The sequence below is a fragment of the Harmonia axyridis genome, chromosome X (genome assembly GCF_914767665.1).
Source record: "Harmonia axyridis chromosome X, icHarAxyr1.1, whole genome shotgun sequence".
Taxonomy (NCBI): Eukaryota; Metazoa; Arthropoda; class Insecta; order Coleoptera; family Coccinellidae; genus Harmonia; species Harmonia axyridis.
Window position 1 is genome coordinate 21034749 of NC_059508.1, and position 18975 is coordinate 21053723.

General features: G+C 32.1%; 2 protein-coding genes across 2 annotated transcripts in view; one reads left to right on the plus strand and one right to left on the minus strand.

Annotated features, from left to right (window-relative positions):
- The window catches only part of LOC123686727 (syndecan), a 161098-nt gene extending 146220 nt beyond the window's left edge, over nt 1–14878 (minus strand). Inside the window, exon 1 of the mRNA XM_045626984.1 lies at nt 14654–14878. Coding sequence (XP_045482940.1) covers nt 14654–14719 — 66 coding nt within the window. The 5' untranslated portion in view covers nt 14720–14878. The remainder of the gene's footprint in view (nt 1–14653) is intronic.
- A 1200-nt stretch (nt 14879–16078) lies between these two features.
- LOC123686301 (probable peroxisomal acyl-coenzyme A oxidase 1) overlaps nt 16079–18975 on the plus strand; it is a 32820-nt gene continuing 29923 nt past the window's right edge. Inside the window, exons 1-3 of the mRNA XM_045626349.1 lie at nt 16079–16229; nt 16297–16531; nt 16610–16769. Of these exons, the coding sequence (XP_045482305.1) occupies nt 16408–16531; nt 16610–16769 (284 nt within the window). The 5' untranslated portion in view covers nt 16079–16229; nt 16297–16407. The remainder of the gene's footprint in view (nt 16230–16296; nt 16532–16609; nt 16770–18975) is intronic.

Sequence of the window (18975 nt, forward strand, 5' to 3'; positions counted from 1 at the left end):
TCTTAAAATTTGAAACTCTATAGTACTCAGAATAAGAGAGATAGACCAAACATATGTTATTTATACGTAGTCAGGGGAAAAAGAGCTAGTCAAATATAGAAAAATATACAGGTGTTCCATTTGAAAAAATGAAGTTGCAATCAATAAGTTGCCCACCCTGTATATATTTCGTTTTGTGAAATCATTTTAGAAAACCCTAGTAAATTTCGTGAAACTTTTGTAGAAAATATTTTTTTGTACTTCTTCTAATAACAGAGTTAAAGGGGGGGTCAAATTATGGTGAAAAACCCGGTACATAACATTCTTATTTTGTAGTAAACTGTGGTGAATATTTTTATTGTATCTTGTATTTGAACTTCTTAAAATTGGTGATAAGAAAAGAGAACAAAACAAAAAACCATAATATAAAATATTTGTTGGTCTATTCTTCTATACACAACAATTACCGAAACTAATGAACTAAATTTGGTATGGTATAGAAAACGATAGATAAATTTCGGAGAATAACTGAGCCAATGGAAATGCTATTATTCAGCACTTTCACAGTATATACGTTATTTTTTCGTCTTGTTATAACAATATGATCTCCCGAGAGTTTTATATTTACTTATTTTAAAGTTGTGAAGTTTCTTTGGCAGATTTCAGAAAAACGAACTAGTAAAACGCGAAATAATAGGGTCCCGAAAAGAAGGAAGTATATTATTCTATATCATCATCATTCAGCCCTAAACCGTCCACTGCTGGACATAGGCCTCCCCAAGGCATTTCCATCTTTCTCTATTCTGTGCGGCTATATATATATTATTCTATATACTTAATAAAAAAAATGAAAGATGATATAATGTTACATTAATTAATTTCTATCAATCAATTAAAATACTAAATGAAATTTCAAAAGAAATTTGGAGCAAGTATTTTATGTTTCAAACATTGTTACGTTATTCTTCTGAATTTTTTATACGAGAATACGTGAAATACGCTGCAACGAATGATTTTAATCGTTTCCTGGGATGACCTTAGATCCTTGAGTGAGCCCCAGCTCTAGAGACAATTCAAGATTTGTCACACTAGTCGATTCTGTGAAACTTTCGTAGAAAACATTTTTTTGTACGTCCTTTAGTACCAAAGTTAAAGGGGGGTACTCTCACGCTTCATTTCAAATTGCTCAAATGATTTTGTGCCACTTTTCTCTTATCGTACAAAAATGTTGAAATAATCTCAACGTTTCGCTTAGAATGAACATTATCATTGTTAATGATAATGAGCCAATTGCGTTTGTTGTTGTTGTTGAGCCAAAATGTTGTATTATATTTGGAGTGTAATCGAAAGAATGGATTCTAATATTTAATTAAGTTTTGATTTGATGCATGTCAACAACTATTTTCCATCAATTCTCTTAAGATAATTGAATGTCGATGCAACATTAAAGGAATTTTCGTCTTGAAATCAAATTTTCCCAAACAATAACTGAACTGAATGGAACATTGGTAGATTGATGCTAACTGATCGAAAAAAATAAAGAATGCGTGGTTTGTATAGTAGGAGTAATGATGTCTTTCAATTTAAATACCAATTAGTTGATTATCCAACATTAACTGTGCAGCTCTATGTATAGCACCAAGTTCAATCACTATTTTATTTCGGAAACAACTCTATGCAATCATTTGAAGCTTTGATTAATTTCGGCCATTAGCAGTATTAGATCCGGGACTCATCTTAGAATCAATCTGAGGGAGATATAAATCTACCTAAGAGATACAAATTGGGGAAGATTGTTGAGAAATCTTGTAGCTATTTCGTAACAAAATTTTATTCGATATGAAAGCGTAGACGAACCGTTTTGTAATGTTCAGTTGAAACAATCCTGAAAATCGTTAATGTGAAATCTAGTTTTCGATGATACGAATATCACAAGGGAGCTAATATACAGGGTGTTTCCTAAACATGCGGCAAAAATTCAGGGGGTTGCTCCTTGGACTATTCTAAGAATATTTTGTCCTTTGATGATTTTTGAAAAACCTATTTGTTTCGAAGATATAGGGGAAACAAAATTTCAGATAATAACATTTTATTATGAAAAATTACATGAAAATTCAACTCAACCTACAAAAACTGTTGAAAATTACCACCTCTAGCCAGCATACAAGCATCCAATCTTCTCCTCATTGACTGCCGAACCCTTTCAAAAACACCAGAATCATTTCTTATTAAGTTACACCCAGCAATGATCCGATTTCGCAAGTCTTCCACATTTTCTACTGGAGTGGTATAAACTTATGATTTTAGATGGCCCCATAGGAAATAATCTAAGGGGTTTAAGTCCGGGGAACGAGCAGGCCATAAATGAGGTCCACCTCTTCCAATCCAGCGATCTCCGTATGTTAATGTTAAAAACTCACGAGCAACCAAACTAAAATGCGCTGGTGCACCATCGTGCATAAACCACATTGCATGTCTTATTGCCAATGGTACATCCTCCAAAAACAGAGGTAACGTTTGTTCTAAAAAGTTGCGATACACGTCCCCGGTAAGTCTTTCTGGTAAAAATATCGGCCCTATTAGGCAGTCACCCACAATACCAACCCAAACATTCAATGAGAACTGATGTTGAAAACGATCTTCAATTACCTCATGTGGATTTTCGTCGGCCCATACATGGTTGTTATGTAAATTTCTTATTGCATTTCTTGAGAAATTCGCTTCATCGGTAAAAAGAATCAGCGTCAGTAATTGAGGAATTTGAACTAATGTGGTTAAAAGCCAAAAAAAAATACAATACGTGGGGGAAAATCAGTAGGACTAGGAATAAGTGCCTGAACGCGTTGCATATGGTATGGGTATAACAAATTGTCTTTAAGAATTTTCCAAACAGTCTTATTACTCACATTCAAAGTATTGGAAATTTTTCGAGTAGAAGTACTAGGGTCTTCTTCGATCATGTCCAGCACATTCTCTTCCAGTTCCACCGTTCTTACTGTGTTTGGTTTTCCTGGTCCCCCCATTTTTTTCAATGCGCCTGTTTCATGCAGACGTTGATGAATATTTTGAAACAATTTTCTGTCAGGAATATTACGCCCAGGAAATCGTTCAATGTACAACCTCCTAGCTTTTAATGAATTTCCATCAGCAAGTCCATAAATGAAATGCATGTCAGTCATCTCGGTGTTTGTATAGCGATTCATAATAGTCAAAGATAAAATGTTAATTGCTAATACATCACAAAACGAATTCAAATGAAAACCGTGTTTAATCTGTATTCCTTTACCATCTGCACTTATCAATTTTTAGTCAAAAAACTGGCCGTTTATGTAATTGGAATGTTGTTAAACAAATTTAAAAATAAATTGTACCTACTTAGTAAACACAGTGCGGTACGCATTTTTATTTAAACTATTATTAATTTTAAAAATATGAAAAATGTTGTTCGCCCTGTATCTTCGAAACAAAGAGGTTTTTCAAAAATCATCCAAGGACAAAACATGCTTAAAATAGTCCAAGGAACAACCCCCTGAATTTTTGCCGCATGTTTAGGAAACACCCTGTATATATATAACAAATATACATTAAGCGATTCAATATTCGGAAAATCCAATATATATATATATATATATATATATATATATATATTTATATATAATAATAATAATAATAATATATTCATCATCAAAGTTTACATATACATAAACATACATATGAGGGACTAATGAATATTCAAAAAATAGAGAAAACCAAGTAAAATGGTTTTCTGTGAGTAAAATCACAAATATTACAAAATTTTACATTAGCCTTAATGTGTAGGTAAGTAGTTGCAGAGTATCATTCCATTTTCGGTCTTTTCTCAATCCAGTGTGAATAGTCCAATTCAGGTTCAGTGTCGCAATTCGGTGATCCATATCCATATCCGTGTATTATGTCACAATTCGGGTAAATTCTCAGTTATCGAGTAGTTTGTCAAGATTCGGGTAAGTAATATATACACATTAATACAAATATATATATACATACATATATACACACATTTATTTTATTATTTATTTAGAGTTTATAATATTGTAGAGCAGTGTTCTTTCTTTATATATATATATATATAAATATTTGTTTAAGGGTATTGAGACTCATGTATCATTTAGGTAAAAAGTGTACTCTTTTTTCTTCACCAAGCTTTCGCAATTTATTTCTCAGCAATATTTACAGCTATTTGTTGGAAAAAGAAAAAGAATATGAATTTGACGACGGTCCATTAGATGAATGATAAGAAAATCACGATTAAAAACATTTCAATCTGACTTGTCATCGAGACATATTGACAACTAATTAAAAAGACGAAATAACCCAAATCAAAACAGATCACATTGTTGTTTTTAAAATGTATTCGTGTAGATTTTTTATTATTTTTATATCAAATTAGTTTTATACCTGTATTATTTTTAATTCACACTAGCGTGGTAGTTTACTTGTGATTATTCGGGCTGGAAGGCCAAGAATAATTTCTGTTGTCAATGGGGAAAGATTATTTGTCGTATGATACCAACTGTCCCCAAAAACCCCGCCTTCTGCATCCAAAGAGTAGTGCTGGGAGGCAGCTTCAATTCCTGGAGATATATGAAATAGCACTTTGTTTTCATTATTGATTCAATCGTTCTTTAGTGAGAATAGTTTTTATATAAGTGATAAAATTATTATTATTTAATAGAAACAATCCAGTTAGTTTCTTAGGAATTGTTTGTATTTTCTTAATTTTTAATAACACATCGAATATATGTACATATATCGTTTTTTATGAAAAGGACAATATTTCGATTCTGTCAAATAACCTATTATTCACAAACGATTTCAAAACCTATGAAGCCATCATTGAATTTTCAATAACAAACTTCAAACTGGGGAACGTGTTCCATGAATTTTAAATGCTTCGTAGAGCATCAAATAACAAATATCACGTAACAATTATCAAGTAGGTAGGTAACCAATAGCCAACATGAAAATTTGGCAATTAGAAGTAAATGTCATCCAAATAAAGATAACCCTATATTTTTATTATAAATAACATTCGAATATTCGGTGAAATAGAAGAGATTGTTATTTGCTATTTGTTATTTGATGATACAAATCTACCACGTACAGTTCTATTTAACCTTTAAATCATCATCATGTGATATGATAATTTCAACACAAATTAATCATCTGATTGTTACTTGAATTAGTCACTATTAAGTTTCGATGTTCGGGGGATACCTCAGACAAATGAAACTTTTTAGTGGAATAACCTCTAAAAGCATTCGTAAACATTCTGGGACTTTGTTTGTTGAAAGATATATTTAGGCTTATTAACGTCGTATTCTTAGAATGCGGCTCGTTTATTGAGAAAACGATTTTTTCTGGAGTTTTCATTCCAGTGAGATTCAGTTTGAAATATACGTAGAAGAGCAGAGTGAATGCAATTGGAAATTCGTAGAACTTTGCCGGTCATCTTCTAGAAAACGTTGTAAACATTCACAAAATTTGAATCCAACCATTTTGAAATATACGATATCTGTAGTCCAGTCAAATATATGTTTTTCACAGGAAAGTTTAGGGGTAGTTTTGATTTGTTTGATTTTACATGTTTTTTGGGATACTGAATCCGAATCTGAGAGTTTCCACCAGAATTTTTTGGCGGAACATAAGAAAAAATTCAAGAAAAGGTGAAAATTTCCATTTATTGGCGGTTTTTCGCATGTAATTCGTAAAATATCAATTTTTCGTGAATGACCTTTTCATACGAAAACAAAATAAATAAAATTTCTACTTTCACTTTTTCTAGTCCAAAACTTCAATTTATTATTAATGGAATATCTTCCACTCAATAATTTCTTATTCCAATAACAACCTAGATATATTGAAACTATGAGTTCAGAAAAAGCATCCAGTACAATCCAGATGGGTTTAAACCATAAAGCCATCATCAGTTTGAAAAAAATCGTTTTCAAAATCACTTTTTGAAATTTAGTTTATCTCTTTATATTGATTTCAATGAATAGATTGAGGAAATTCTGCCGTCATTCAGGAGAAATTGATATTTTCCGAATTATTTCCAAAAAAACCGCAAAAAAAATGAATTTTTTTACCTTTTTTTTATGTTCCGTCAAGAAATTCTGGTGGCAAACCTTAGATTCGAACTCAGCACACCCAAAAACATATCAAATCGAAGAAATCAAAACTACCCCAAAAAGTAGGCTTTTGCAGAGAGATAAAATACGTCAATTTTCAACTACCGTTTGAACCAGAATCAGATAAAAACTCAATGGACGAAATTTTATATATGTACCTACATACTCCATTTTTGTATGAGAAGGTCATTCACGAAATATTCATATTTTTCGAGTTATATGCATTTTTTTTTTGTGGCAAATCTCATATTCGTTTTCAGCACTCCAAAAAACATGAAATCGGAGAAACAAAACCACCCAAAAACTTTTCTATGAGGGCCCCTTCAAATTGACTGGACCAATCAACAAACCGTCAAATTTACAACGGTCCAAAAAGAAATCCGACGCATTTTACAAGCATATTTAGTTTAACTGAAGACCGCATTATCTACAACATAATGAGCTGGAAATATGCAAGAAAAACGCTTCAAATAAGCATAAAAATTGTAAATATGTAAAATATTTATTATGTGAAAATATTCATTTAAATTGATATTATTATTGATGTAATTCCATAGAGGTGTTCATGAAACTTACATAAATAAATAAAATGAAAAAAAATTAAATATTACATGATTATGTGATAATGAATTTGAATTTGGTTGTTCTAGCAGATGCTTTTTCTCGCAACCTTCCATTAATAAAACTATTCATTTTGGAAGCAATGGTTATTTTTCAAAATTTCTAGACGAAAACACCTTCAACAATACGGAGCTATTCAATTCTTTCAATCAATGGCAAAATCATGAGTTTCAGGTCCTTTAATACTTGTAGATATTCTTGCTGAAACAATTAGCTGAATATGCATTTGCAGATGCAAATATGTGAATACAGAATATATTATACAGTCTCTCTAATTATATCCTAAATATTCAAAAAAAATTTCAAAACGACCCGAATTTTTCAGAGTTTTGAAATCCAAATAGAACAATGAGATTGAATTATTATAACATACCAAAAAAAGGCCGTTAATTTGTCAAGAACGCGTAAAATATTTTTCGATATAGGCTTGTATAGAAATTCAATTCATCTGGTTCCACAATTCGATCCGTGAAGATTTAAAGGCTGAAAATATGTAAAAGTTAAATGATTCTACATATTAGTTTACCGCCTATTCCGAAATAATGTTTTACCATGCTTGCTTGGAAATCCTGCAATATTATATTGATTTTTCGAGCTTAATCCTAGTACAGTGCTATGTGGAGGAAATAATGAACCCCTTCGTAAAATTTTCAGTGCTTTTGAACAAAGCACCGAGAGGTATTTCGGAGAAACTTTCCTTATATCAGGAATGATATTATCTAATGATTTCCATGAAGATACAATGAATTGCATGCTTAAAGGAATTTCTGTCCTGAATAATGCATAAAGAGAACCGGCGTGAACTTGGCAGCCACTTTTCAGCAGCCGAATTCATTCCAGCAGCCAAACGACCAGTGGCGTCGGTAGAATTCAAAACTAACGAATCGATCTGTTTTTGGGGTGCAACGCAAGAATTTGCTTTTTGAGTTTACTTGAACGACTTCAGTCAAGTTTTTATGACATTTCAATGCACAAAATAATATTATAGATGAACTTGAATTATGCTGATCAATGAAACGACGGGGTATATACAAGTCTTTTCACGAATGAAACCTTGAAAAACGTTTAGCCAAGTTGATATTTGGAATACTTACTCTTCAATAGGAACAGAATAACATATCCGAAGCACATTGATTTGCAGGCCGTCTAAGGGGTTTTTTTTAGTTTACATTTGTGAATTTTTCGAAATTTTCAAAAATGACCCTGACAAAAATGTTTAGCCAAGTTCATATTTGGTATTATTACTCCTAAATAGCTAAAGAATAACATATCCGAAGGATTTTGATTTGCAGGCCGTCTAAGGGGTAGTTTACACTTGTGAATTTTTCGAAATTTTCGAGAATGACCCTGTCAAAAATGTTTAGCCAAGTTGATATTTGGTATTATTACTCTTAAATAGCCACAGAATAGCATATCCGAAGCACATTGATTTGCAGGCCGTCTAAGGGGTAGTTTACACTAGTGAATTTTTCGAAATTTCCAAAATTGACCCTGTCAAAATTGTTTAGCCAAGTTCATATTTGGTATTGTTACTCCTGAATAGCTAAAGAATGACATATCCGAAGGATTTTTATTTGCAGGCCGTCTAAGGGGTAGTTTATACTTGTGAATTTTTCAAAATTTTCGAAAATGACCCTGTCAAAAATGTTTATCCAAGTTCATATTTGGTATTATTACTCCTATATAGCTACAGAATAATATATCCGGAGCACATTGCTTTGCAGGCCGTCTAAGGGGTAGTTTACACCTGTGAATTATTCAAAATTTTCAAAAATGACCATGTAATAAATGTTTAGCCAAGTTCATATTTGGTATTATTACTCCTAAATAGTTAAAGAATAACATATCCGGAGGATTTTGATTTGCAGGCCGTCTAAGGGGTAGTTTACACTCGTGAATTTTTCAAAATTTTCAAAAATGACCCTGTCAAAAATGTTTAGCCAAGTTCATATTTGGCATTATTACTCCTATATAGCTACAGAATGACATATCCGAAGGATTTTTATTTGCAGGCCGTCTAAGGGGTAGTTTACACTTGTGAATTTTTCAAAATTTTCAAAAATGACCCTGTCAAAAATGTTTAGCCAAGTTCATATTTGGTATTATTACTCCTAAATAGCTAAAGAATAACAAATCCGAAGGATTTTTATTTGCAGGCCGTATAAGGGGTAGTTTACACTTGTGAATTTTTCGAAATTTTCAAAAATGACCCTGTCAAAAATGTTTAGCCAAGTTCATATTTGGTATTATTACTCCTAAATAGCTAAAGAATAACATATCCGAAGGATTTTTATTTGCAGGCCGTCTAAGGGGTAATTTACACTTGTGAATTTTTCGAAATTTCCAAAATTGACCCTGTCAAAAATGTTTAGCCAAGTTCATATTTGGTATTATTACTCCTAAATAGCTAAAAAATGACATATCCGAAGGATTTTTATTTGCAGGCCGTCTAAGGGGTAGTTTATACTTGTGAATTTTTCAAAATTTTCAAAAATGACCCTGTCAAAAATGTTTAGCCACGTTCATATTTGGTATTATTACTCCTATATAGCTACAGAATGACATATCCGAAGGATTTTTATTTGCAGGCCGTCTAAGGGGTAGTTTACACTTGTGAATTTTTCGAAATTTTTGAGAATCACCCTGTCAGAAATATTTAGCCATGATGATATTTTGTTGTGTCACCCTTATGTTAATCTCATATGAAATATAGATTCAAGTTAAATAAACCCAAATAAAACTTTACAAGTTGCAGAACAATGAGCCACAATAGCCCGCAATTATGGGGTGGGAAGACTGTCGACAATCCACAAGTGCAAACTACCTCTTAGACGGCCTGCAAATCAATATGCTTCGGATATGTTATTCTCTAGCTGTTGAAGAATAACTTTGCTCAATATCAACTTGGCTGAACATTTTTGAGAGGGTAATTCTCTAAAATTTCGAAAAATTCACTGGTGTAAACTACCCCTTAGACGGCCTGCAAATCAATGTGCTTCGGATATGTTATTCTTCAGCTATTAAGGAGTAATAATACCAAATATGAATTCGGCTAAACATTTTTGACAGGGTCAATTTTGGAAATTTCGAAAAACTCACAAGTGTAAACTACCCCTTAGACGGCCTGCAAATCAATGTGCTTCGGATATGTTATTCTTCAGCTATTTAGGAGTAATAATACCAAATATGAACTTGGCTAAACATTTTGGACAGGGTCAATTTTGGAAATTTCGAAAAATTCACAGGTGTAAACTATCCCTTAGACGGCCTGCAAATCAATGTGCTTCGGAAATGTTATTCTTTAGCTATTAAGGAGTAATAATACCAAATATGAACTTGGCTAAACATTTTTGACAGGGTCATTTCTGAAAATTTTGAAAAATTCACAGGTATAAACTATCCCTTAGACGGCCTGCAAATAAAAATCCTTCGGATATGTCATTCTTTAGCTATTCAGGAGTAATAATACCAAATATGAACTTGGCTAAACATTTTTGACAGGGTCAATTTTGGAAATTTCGAAAAATTCACAATTGTAAACTACCCCTTAGACGGCCTGCAAATCAAAATCCTTCGGATATGATATTCTTTAGCTATATAGGAGTAATAATACCAAATATGAACTTGGCTAAACATTTTTGACAGGGTCATTTTTGAAAATTTCGAAAAATTCACAAGTGTAAACTACCCCTTAGACGGCCTGCAAATAAAAATCCTTCGGATATGTTATTCTTTAGCTATTTAGGAGTAATAATACCAAATATGAACTTGGCTAAACATTTTTGACAGGGTCATTTTTGAAAATTTTGAAAAATTCACAAGTATAAACTACCCCTTAGACGGCCTGCAAATAAAAATCCTTCGGATATGTCATTCTTTTGCTATTTGGGAGTAATAATACCAAATATGAACTTGGCTAAACATTTTTGACAGGGTCAATTTTGGAAATTTCGAAAAATTCACAAGTGTAAACTACCCCTTAGACGGCCTGCAAATAAAAATCCTTCGGATATGTTATTCTGTAGCTATTTAGGAGTAATAATACCAAATATGAACTTGGCTAAACATTTTTGACAGGGTCATTTTTGAAAATTTCGAAAAATTCACAAATGTAAACTACCCCTTAGACGGCCTGCATATCAATGTGCTTCGGATATGTTATTCTGTTCCTATTGAAGAGTAAGTATTCCAAATATCAACTTGGCTAAACGTTTTTCAAGGTTTCATTCGTGAAAAGACTTGTATATACCCCGTCGTTTCATTGATCAGCATAATTCAAGTTCATCTATAATATTATTTTGTGCATTGAAATGTCATAAAAACTTGACTGAAGTCGTTCAAGTAAACTCAAAAAGCAAATTCTTGCGTTGCACCCCAAAAACAGATCGATTCGTTAGTTTTGAATTCTACCGACGCCACTGGTCGTTTGGCTGCTGGAATGAATTCGGCTGCTGAAAAGTGGCTGCCAAGTTCACGCCGGTATAAAGAGAGCTTTCGTACAATAAAGAAAATACGGAACATATTGCACTACCAATTATCGATACATAAGTATATATTTTTAAGAAATATCACATTCCAAGGTTTCCAATCTTTTTCAAATACATAATTATTTGAAGATAAAAATTTATGGTTATACAGGTCTATTAGAGTACATCTGTGTAAGTTGAGAATTGATATTCAAGTCACCTCAGCACTAGCGTTTTCGAAATACAGGGTGTTTTCAAAAATTTCAAACGGCTCTAATCTTTTTGAACAACCAACCGATTTTGGTGATTTTTTATATGATTGGTGGCAAAAGATAATCGGGTTTGTGACAAAACATATTTCAGAGCTCCATAATTAGGAATTTAATTTTTTTCTGAAAACATTAAAACCAATACTGAGCATTATATTCTATCTTTATTTTCGAATACAAATATCGAAAGACCAGAGAAAATGCTTCCCGGTCTATCCACCAGATCGGAAGGCAAAAATTTCAATCGTAATTTTCTGGCGACATCAACGCAAAAGTGAATCAATTTTTGCGCGTATGTCCTAGTTAGTAGGTTGGTTGCTCTCATTTTGCCTCAATGCCTGTAATATTCGAATTTTGAGCAGAAAATAATCTCACGATTTGTTTAGAATCACTAATGGAGGATTTGTGTTCAAATCCAATTCTGTTAGTAAGAGAGAAAGCTTTATCGAATTTGTGAAAAAAATTTCATTTGAACACATCGAAATGAAATTCTATTTCAATTACGCTTTTAAGATGTTTTCAAAATATTCGACGTCAGCTTTTATACATTTGATGACTGTTATGGTGAAATCTAGATCTGATTTTCGAATTACACTTGCGAAAAAGATTGGTAAGAAAATAACAATGGAAATTTTTGGATCCGATGAATTTTTCTGCTCTTTCGATATATGTATATATTCGAAGATTATTCAACAATAAAACAGTGATATTTCTTCATGCTTTCATAAAACATGAAACTCCTAATTACTGACCTGGAATTTCTGAACGAATTTTATGTCATACATTCGACTCTCTAATATTGCCACCAATCGTACAAAAAAACAAAAAATCGATTGACTATTTCGAATGTTAGTGCTGTTCGAAATTTGTCCAAATTTTCGAAAGCACCCTGTATCTCGAAAACAAGAGTAATGTCTTTACCTGAGCTGGTCACCAGACACCCTGTATTTTACTGTCACATTGTCAGCAGATTTAACTGATACTAATTAGCGACAAATTCGTCAAGATAATTAGATAGCAAAGAGGGCTGGTTTAAAAACGTAACATTGACTCGATAAGTTGTTGAACTGAAGTTAATATTATTATTTTTTTTCATGTTATTTATAATTAACGAATGAATAATCAAGTTCTTCTAGTCTATTACGCTTATTTATAAACTAGGAAGTTAATTTAAATTTCGAACCCCTCATTCGAAAAATTATTCACATAGTTACTGCAGCGAATTAAAAGTTTTTAGACTATATACTGTTATAACCTGAATTGAGGAGAATATGCCATTCTTGCCTTTCCGTGTTTATGACTGTTCCCTCCATATTTTCAATTTAATGTTCAAAGACGTATCAACGGAATTCTAGCCTTGAATAGTGTCATTATTCGGATCTTCACCAAAGTCCCATCGTGGGTGGTGATATTCCTCAGATATCCACAGGAACCTTCGCAATCTCATCGATATTTTGTGATACAATGAAGCTTCAGCCATTCTGCTGCTTCTTAGAATGCTGAAAGGCTTGCCTCTGAGTTACATTTGTAGCAAGTATCGCAGATGCTGACTATTGCCATGGGACATTCAAATATTGAAGCCTTATTGGATTCTTTGGAGGGGCACTCCAGTGTGCATAGTAATTCAATAAATGGTGTCTCAACATTTACGATCCCTTTCTTCTACACCATAATAAATTCACACAGAATACACTGACATGGAGTAAATTTGTCATGGTACAGACTAAGACGCTTTTAACGTTTTCAACACGTCAGATAAAAATTATATCAATATCGCGTGCCATTTTGCATTCACTGGGGGAATTAGAGATTTTGTTATATGACAAGGCGCAGTTGTATATTTTGACGTGTCAGTCTGTTGTGTATTAAATCATAACTTTACTTCCGCAAATGATGAAAGGAAACTGAAAGCGGCAGTATTGAATATTAAGTTGTTCGAGACAATAAATGAACATTCATCAACCTCGGAATTCGATTCATTACAATGAAAAGATTACAGACGGTTATATTCACCTCTACAGGCAATTTTACACTGATTAAGCACGCCGTTTTAGGAAATTGAATCGGAAACGCATGTAGTCCACAACCCAAACATTTATTTTAAATAACCGAATATTGGTTATCGTGGAAATAACTGAATTATACCTAAACGCGTTTTAGGTCAAAATTTCCGAATGCTGTAAAGTAATGACAGTGCCAAAGGTGTATTATACTGTTCACTTGCAACAATTTCAACTGAATACTTTCCAAAATTCATGCCATGGGCTTTCATTCTTGGATTCGAAATTTTTGGGTTTGTGTATTATGACGAAATTGAAAAAATGTAATTTCAAAATACAGTTCGCTTCAGTAAGGCTTATTTTGAAATAGGAATTCGGTTCTTACGATAGATAGATTGTTTGTTTTCATTACTACATTATTTATATGTTGATTTGTTAGTCGATCAAAGAAAACAATAGATTTCAACGGAAATTTTTCACACACGCTGAAAAATCGTCTATCCGTTTCATTCTTAAATATGTAATTATATCGCCACCAGTTAATATCAAAGATATTTTGGCGGAATAGCTTCTTAAAACATTTTTGTGTCAACCCCAATACAATTTCCTTTAGTGAAGGGGAAAATTCTCCCCTTCCCTAAAAAAGGTATCGCCAATTCGTAGAGTTAGTTACCTGAAGAAAAGTATAAAACGTATAAAACGAAAAACTATGCGTAGGTAGGCATATATAATTTTAAGAGGTGAGTTGTCAAACATTCTCTTGGTGGGAATATTAGGAATGTACCTTATTTATCACACCTGTGTTTCAAAACAAATATTTACAATAACTCATTATCTTATTTGGAAACCTTGCATCATTTCTTGATTCTTCAAATTGAAAATGAGGGATCCCATCGTTCCTTAAGTATATTGGGTCAAACAGTTGTACAGTAGTAAGCAGATATAATGAAATAACATGAACCAAGTGAAAGATTCTCCCGTAATGAATTGACTTAATCGCATAAATGAATCATTCGCAACGTGTAAAACAAAAGTTAACTGGTTGATTGAATTACTTCCCATTAAAAGGATCTGCGGTACACATCGAATTGAGAGGAGTCAGTAAAGGTTAAAACTCCCAAACACATGAAAAACAATTTGTGTATTACCTGTATAGCAGCAGCAAATCCTATCAGGACTGCGTAACATAGGATTGAATATATCCTCAAATACATCACTAAATAGAGTTTGTAAGTCGATTAAACTCGACTTTGTGTTATTTCAAAACTTAATATGGCACGAAAAAAACGGCAGAACGGGAATACACATTCACGTTCACTACTCAACTAAAGTGATCAATGAGGTTCGTTCCGTTTGGGACAGTGAACAACACATTTCTCTCAGAACAGACGTCTGTCCTAGGGTACCCTATGACCATGCGCCATCTAGCCCGCCAGTTTCAAAAGAAACTCATTTGTTCCTTGAATTTAGTTACTACTTTCATTATTTCTGTCGTGTAACTCGTATGTTTTAAAAAACTGATGTCTTCCCAATGAAATTAACCATTATTATTCCACAACTCTAACCTAAATTTATTTTCTAAAGTGTAATAGTGTATTATAGAGGCAATATATCATCCTTTGGAATAACGACATTTAATATTTTCCAATCACCTATATACAAATAAACAAAAAAGAAATCAAAGATAGTTAGATCTTATATTCAATATAGCTATTATTATTATACTTAATAATAATTCTATAAAAATATCACTGAATTGGCTATGCTATATTATTAGTATATTATTGAATAAATTATATAAAATGCGGGATGCGCCAGAGGACGTAGAAACTCTGCGATATATATTTACACTAAATTAAGAACAATGATTAATTCAATCAGGATATTCCCATAATATCAGTTTTCCATGGAGATACTAATGACTATAGGAAATTTCCTTTAATATCTAAACGGCGACATCTTGTTTTTTTAGTACACAACAACACCTTACGAAAAAGGTTCCTTTGTTGTTTTGCTACAAAATGAATGTTTTTCCGAACGTCATTAAATCAATGCATTGAATCATAGTATAACTAGTATATATCCTTATACTATGATTGAATATACAACATTCTTGAAAGAAGTGAATACCTCGAATAAAAGCATTTATCGCAATGATATTATTAATTATCTATGGTTGGAGCTATTCTTGAAAAATTCAAAATTTTAGCTTAGATTTTCGAAAGCCATTAATGGGGCTTCTGGGCTTCTAGTTGGCTAACATATTCTAGTGGAATTTCTTTAGTATTCTCGAACTTATCTAAATTGAATCAGTGTACGGATAACAACAATTAGACGTGAATATAAGATTCAATGTCGATGTTAGTATTACATATTATTCGAGGTTTTATATAATCGATTATCTGCTGTTAATTTGAATTTCCAGGTCCAAGAAAGTAGATCTAGTGGCGACATCTATTGTTTTTCGAGTGTACTACACCAAATTACACATGTAACCTGTAGTATTCACAAGCTTACATAGAGATTCCATCTATTTAGATAAATCAATATGTAAGATGATTTATTGCATCATGGATCATGGTCAGAAGTATAAAGTCCAAACGTTTTTATATTTCGCTCATCAATAGCAGTATTTGTAGAAGATGCAATGCGCGATTCCGACTTTTGTTCCGCGTATATTAGGAGAAACAGTATATATTTAATTAACAATCTGTGGTTTGAGTTGTTAGTGTCAAATTCGGAGTTTTAGGTTAAACTTCAGACTTTCATTCACAACAAATTGATCTTGTAGGTAGAGTGGCAACAAACATCGCTCTTAGCAATTTTCACCTGCGTTAGATAGTCTATCAGAAGAAAGTTTTGGTGTCTGTGGGCTACTTTTAGGTCGTTGATAAATTAAAAAATGAACGGAACCAAAATTAATGCTGATTTACAGAAGGAAAGGGCAAAATGTACCTTCGACCCTAAAGAATTAACTCATTTTTTGGACGGTAGTGAACAGAAAACCAAAGATAGAAAAGAAAGAGGTAAGATCGATAGAAACAGTCCATTGCAATTTTTTTTCTTTTGACATCGATGTAACCTACTGGAAATTTTTTTTCCAGAAAATTTTTTTTTGGATGATCCTGAACTCAAATCTAAAGTGCCTTTGGAATATTTAAGCCACAAGGAAAAATACGAAGAAAATGTTCGTAAAGCGTGTGTTGTGTTCCGTAAAGTACAAGAATTACAAAGTTCAGGAAAAGCTGGAATGGAAAATTACAGGTTAGTGACAAAATTCTCTAAATGAAAACAATAATAAGTTGTTTTTCATTTTCAAGTAGTGATACTCTCATAATGAGGAAAAATTGTGGAAAATTTATTGATGAATCGATTGAGAGATACGTTATCAAAAATATAAATTCTCCAATTAGAATAGGTATTTTAGTAAAATTGCGAAAAGCGATTACAAACATTGATTCAACGCGAATAATCCTAGAAAGAGCTGAATTTCTGTTCATTAGCAATGAATAATTAATTCCATTTGAAAAATCTAAAATTTTCGATAATAATTTTCGATACCTATTAAATCTATGAATTCCTGAAAGTATTGTCCTGATTATATAGGCAGGCTAGAACCTTTTTTCTCAGAATAAAGTCTTGTATATTCAAATCTCCATTAGAAAGAAAAAAATTCAATTTTCATGCAATATAGATCTTATGAAACTGTTAATCTGAAAAAAATAATTTCATGACGTAAAACATAACCCAGTAGTTCTTTGATTTTTATGTGGTAATGATGGATTGCTGTTCCACTTTCTACTCAATTGATGAAGATTTGAATTTTGTATGTACACAACGCTTGCCATTAACCTCATTTACGGAATATCTTTTATTTTTATGGTTTTCAATCTTTAGTTCTTTCAGGGAAATATGTAAGAAATTCGAAATTTCATTGTAGATTGCGTTGGAATGAATAGTAGCTCTTAGAATATTCTTATTGTCAACTTTTTCTTCAATAATATTCTCCCATATTCGTGTTATTTTATTTATATTTACTTGGAGCATTTTTCCCATTTTAAAATTTGGAATTGAGAACTAATTTTTGACCAAAAACTCAACAAATCTTAATAACCACCGTATTTTCCTGATATTGTTTTCTAGGTCTTTATTTTTATTAAGCCAATAAATTATAAGAACTAACATTGACATTCTGCCATTAATCCTAACTAAAACTTCTGATTAATTATTATTTTTCTTTAGGTGCGCTAATACTACTTACATTAACGCCTACCATTACGGTCGACTTTTTACCAAAACTCTTATTACCATTTTGAAGTACCTAATTGTTTCAGTTGGTGGGAGCCATGAAAAAATCGCGAAATGCGTTAGGAAAATGTTTTTATGATAAATTAATTCGTTGACATAAATGTACTATGCAATTTGGAGAATTACTTTTGTCATTTCATTCAAATCATAAACTGTGCCAGTGCATCTTAGTATTCTTATTCCTGAGTAAAATGTATTGAAAACTATGCCAATTTTGGCTTGATATCTTCTACTCAATCCGATTAATTTTGTTTATATTCATCGTCCACAAGCAGGTATAGTTTTTATCTGTTGTTTTTTTTTCTCTATTGAAAATACTTGATTGGTAAATCCCAACGGTAATAAAAAAAGTTATGAAACTGGGAAATAAATGTAATAATCATTTCACAAATGGAACTATCATCATCACATTTTTTTGTTCAACTTTTTCGGTAAAATTAGCTAGAAATGGAATTTAATTTTTCCTCTTGTTTTTGAAAATGTCTTTAAGGATGAACCAATATTTTATTATCACCTATTTTGAGTTAATAAAAGATCGGCATAATATAATGCAAAAATTCATCCATTTAGCTATTATAAACGTATGAAGATTGTTTTGGAGAGTAGAATTTTGAATAACAATAATAGAAATAAATGCAGGGTAATAAATCAGTGTGTAAAATTTATCGTGTTTTTCTATGGCTGTTTAATATTCAACTTATGACATTCAAAAGTTTCATGATTCTCATAGGAACCTGAAAACAAATATGAAAAAAAAAATGTAAAAATGAGGAGAGCACTTTCCAGCGCTCTTTCTTCTATGCGCCATTTGCGATTTTGGAAATATAACTAACAGGCCAATTGAAAAGTCCCCGGTCTTCCATAGTAAAACACATTTTTTTGACAAAATTCGATTTTATTATTCAACATAGTTGCCTTCTAGGGCGATACAGTAATTATAGCGATCTTCTAACTTTTCGATACCATTTTTCTGGTACGATTTGTATTTCCCTTCAAAATATTCCTCAGTTTCGGCGATTACTTCTTCATTGGCGATAAATTTCTTTCCAGTGAGCATTCTTTTGAGGTTTCAGAACAGGAAAGAGTCGCTGGGGATGCAGAAGCAATTCGAAGCCCAATTTATGCAATTTTGCCATTGTTTTCATTGATTTGTGACACGGCA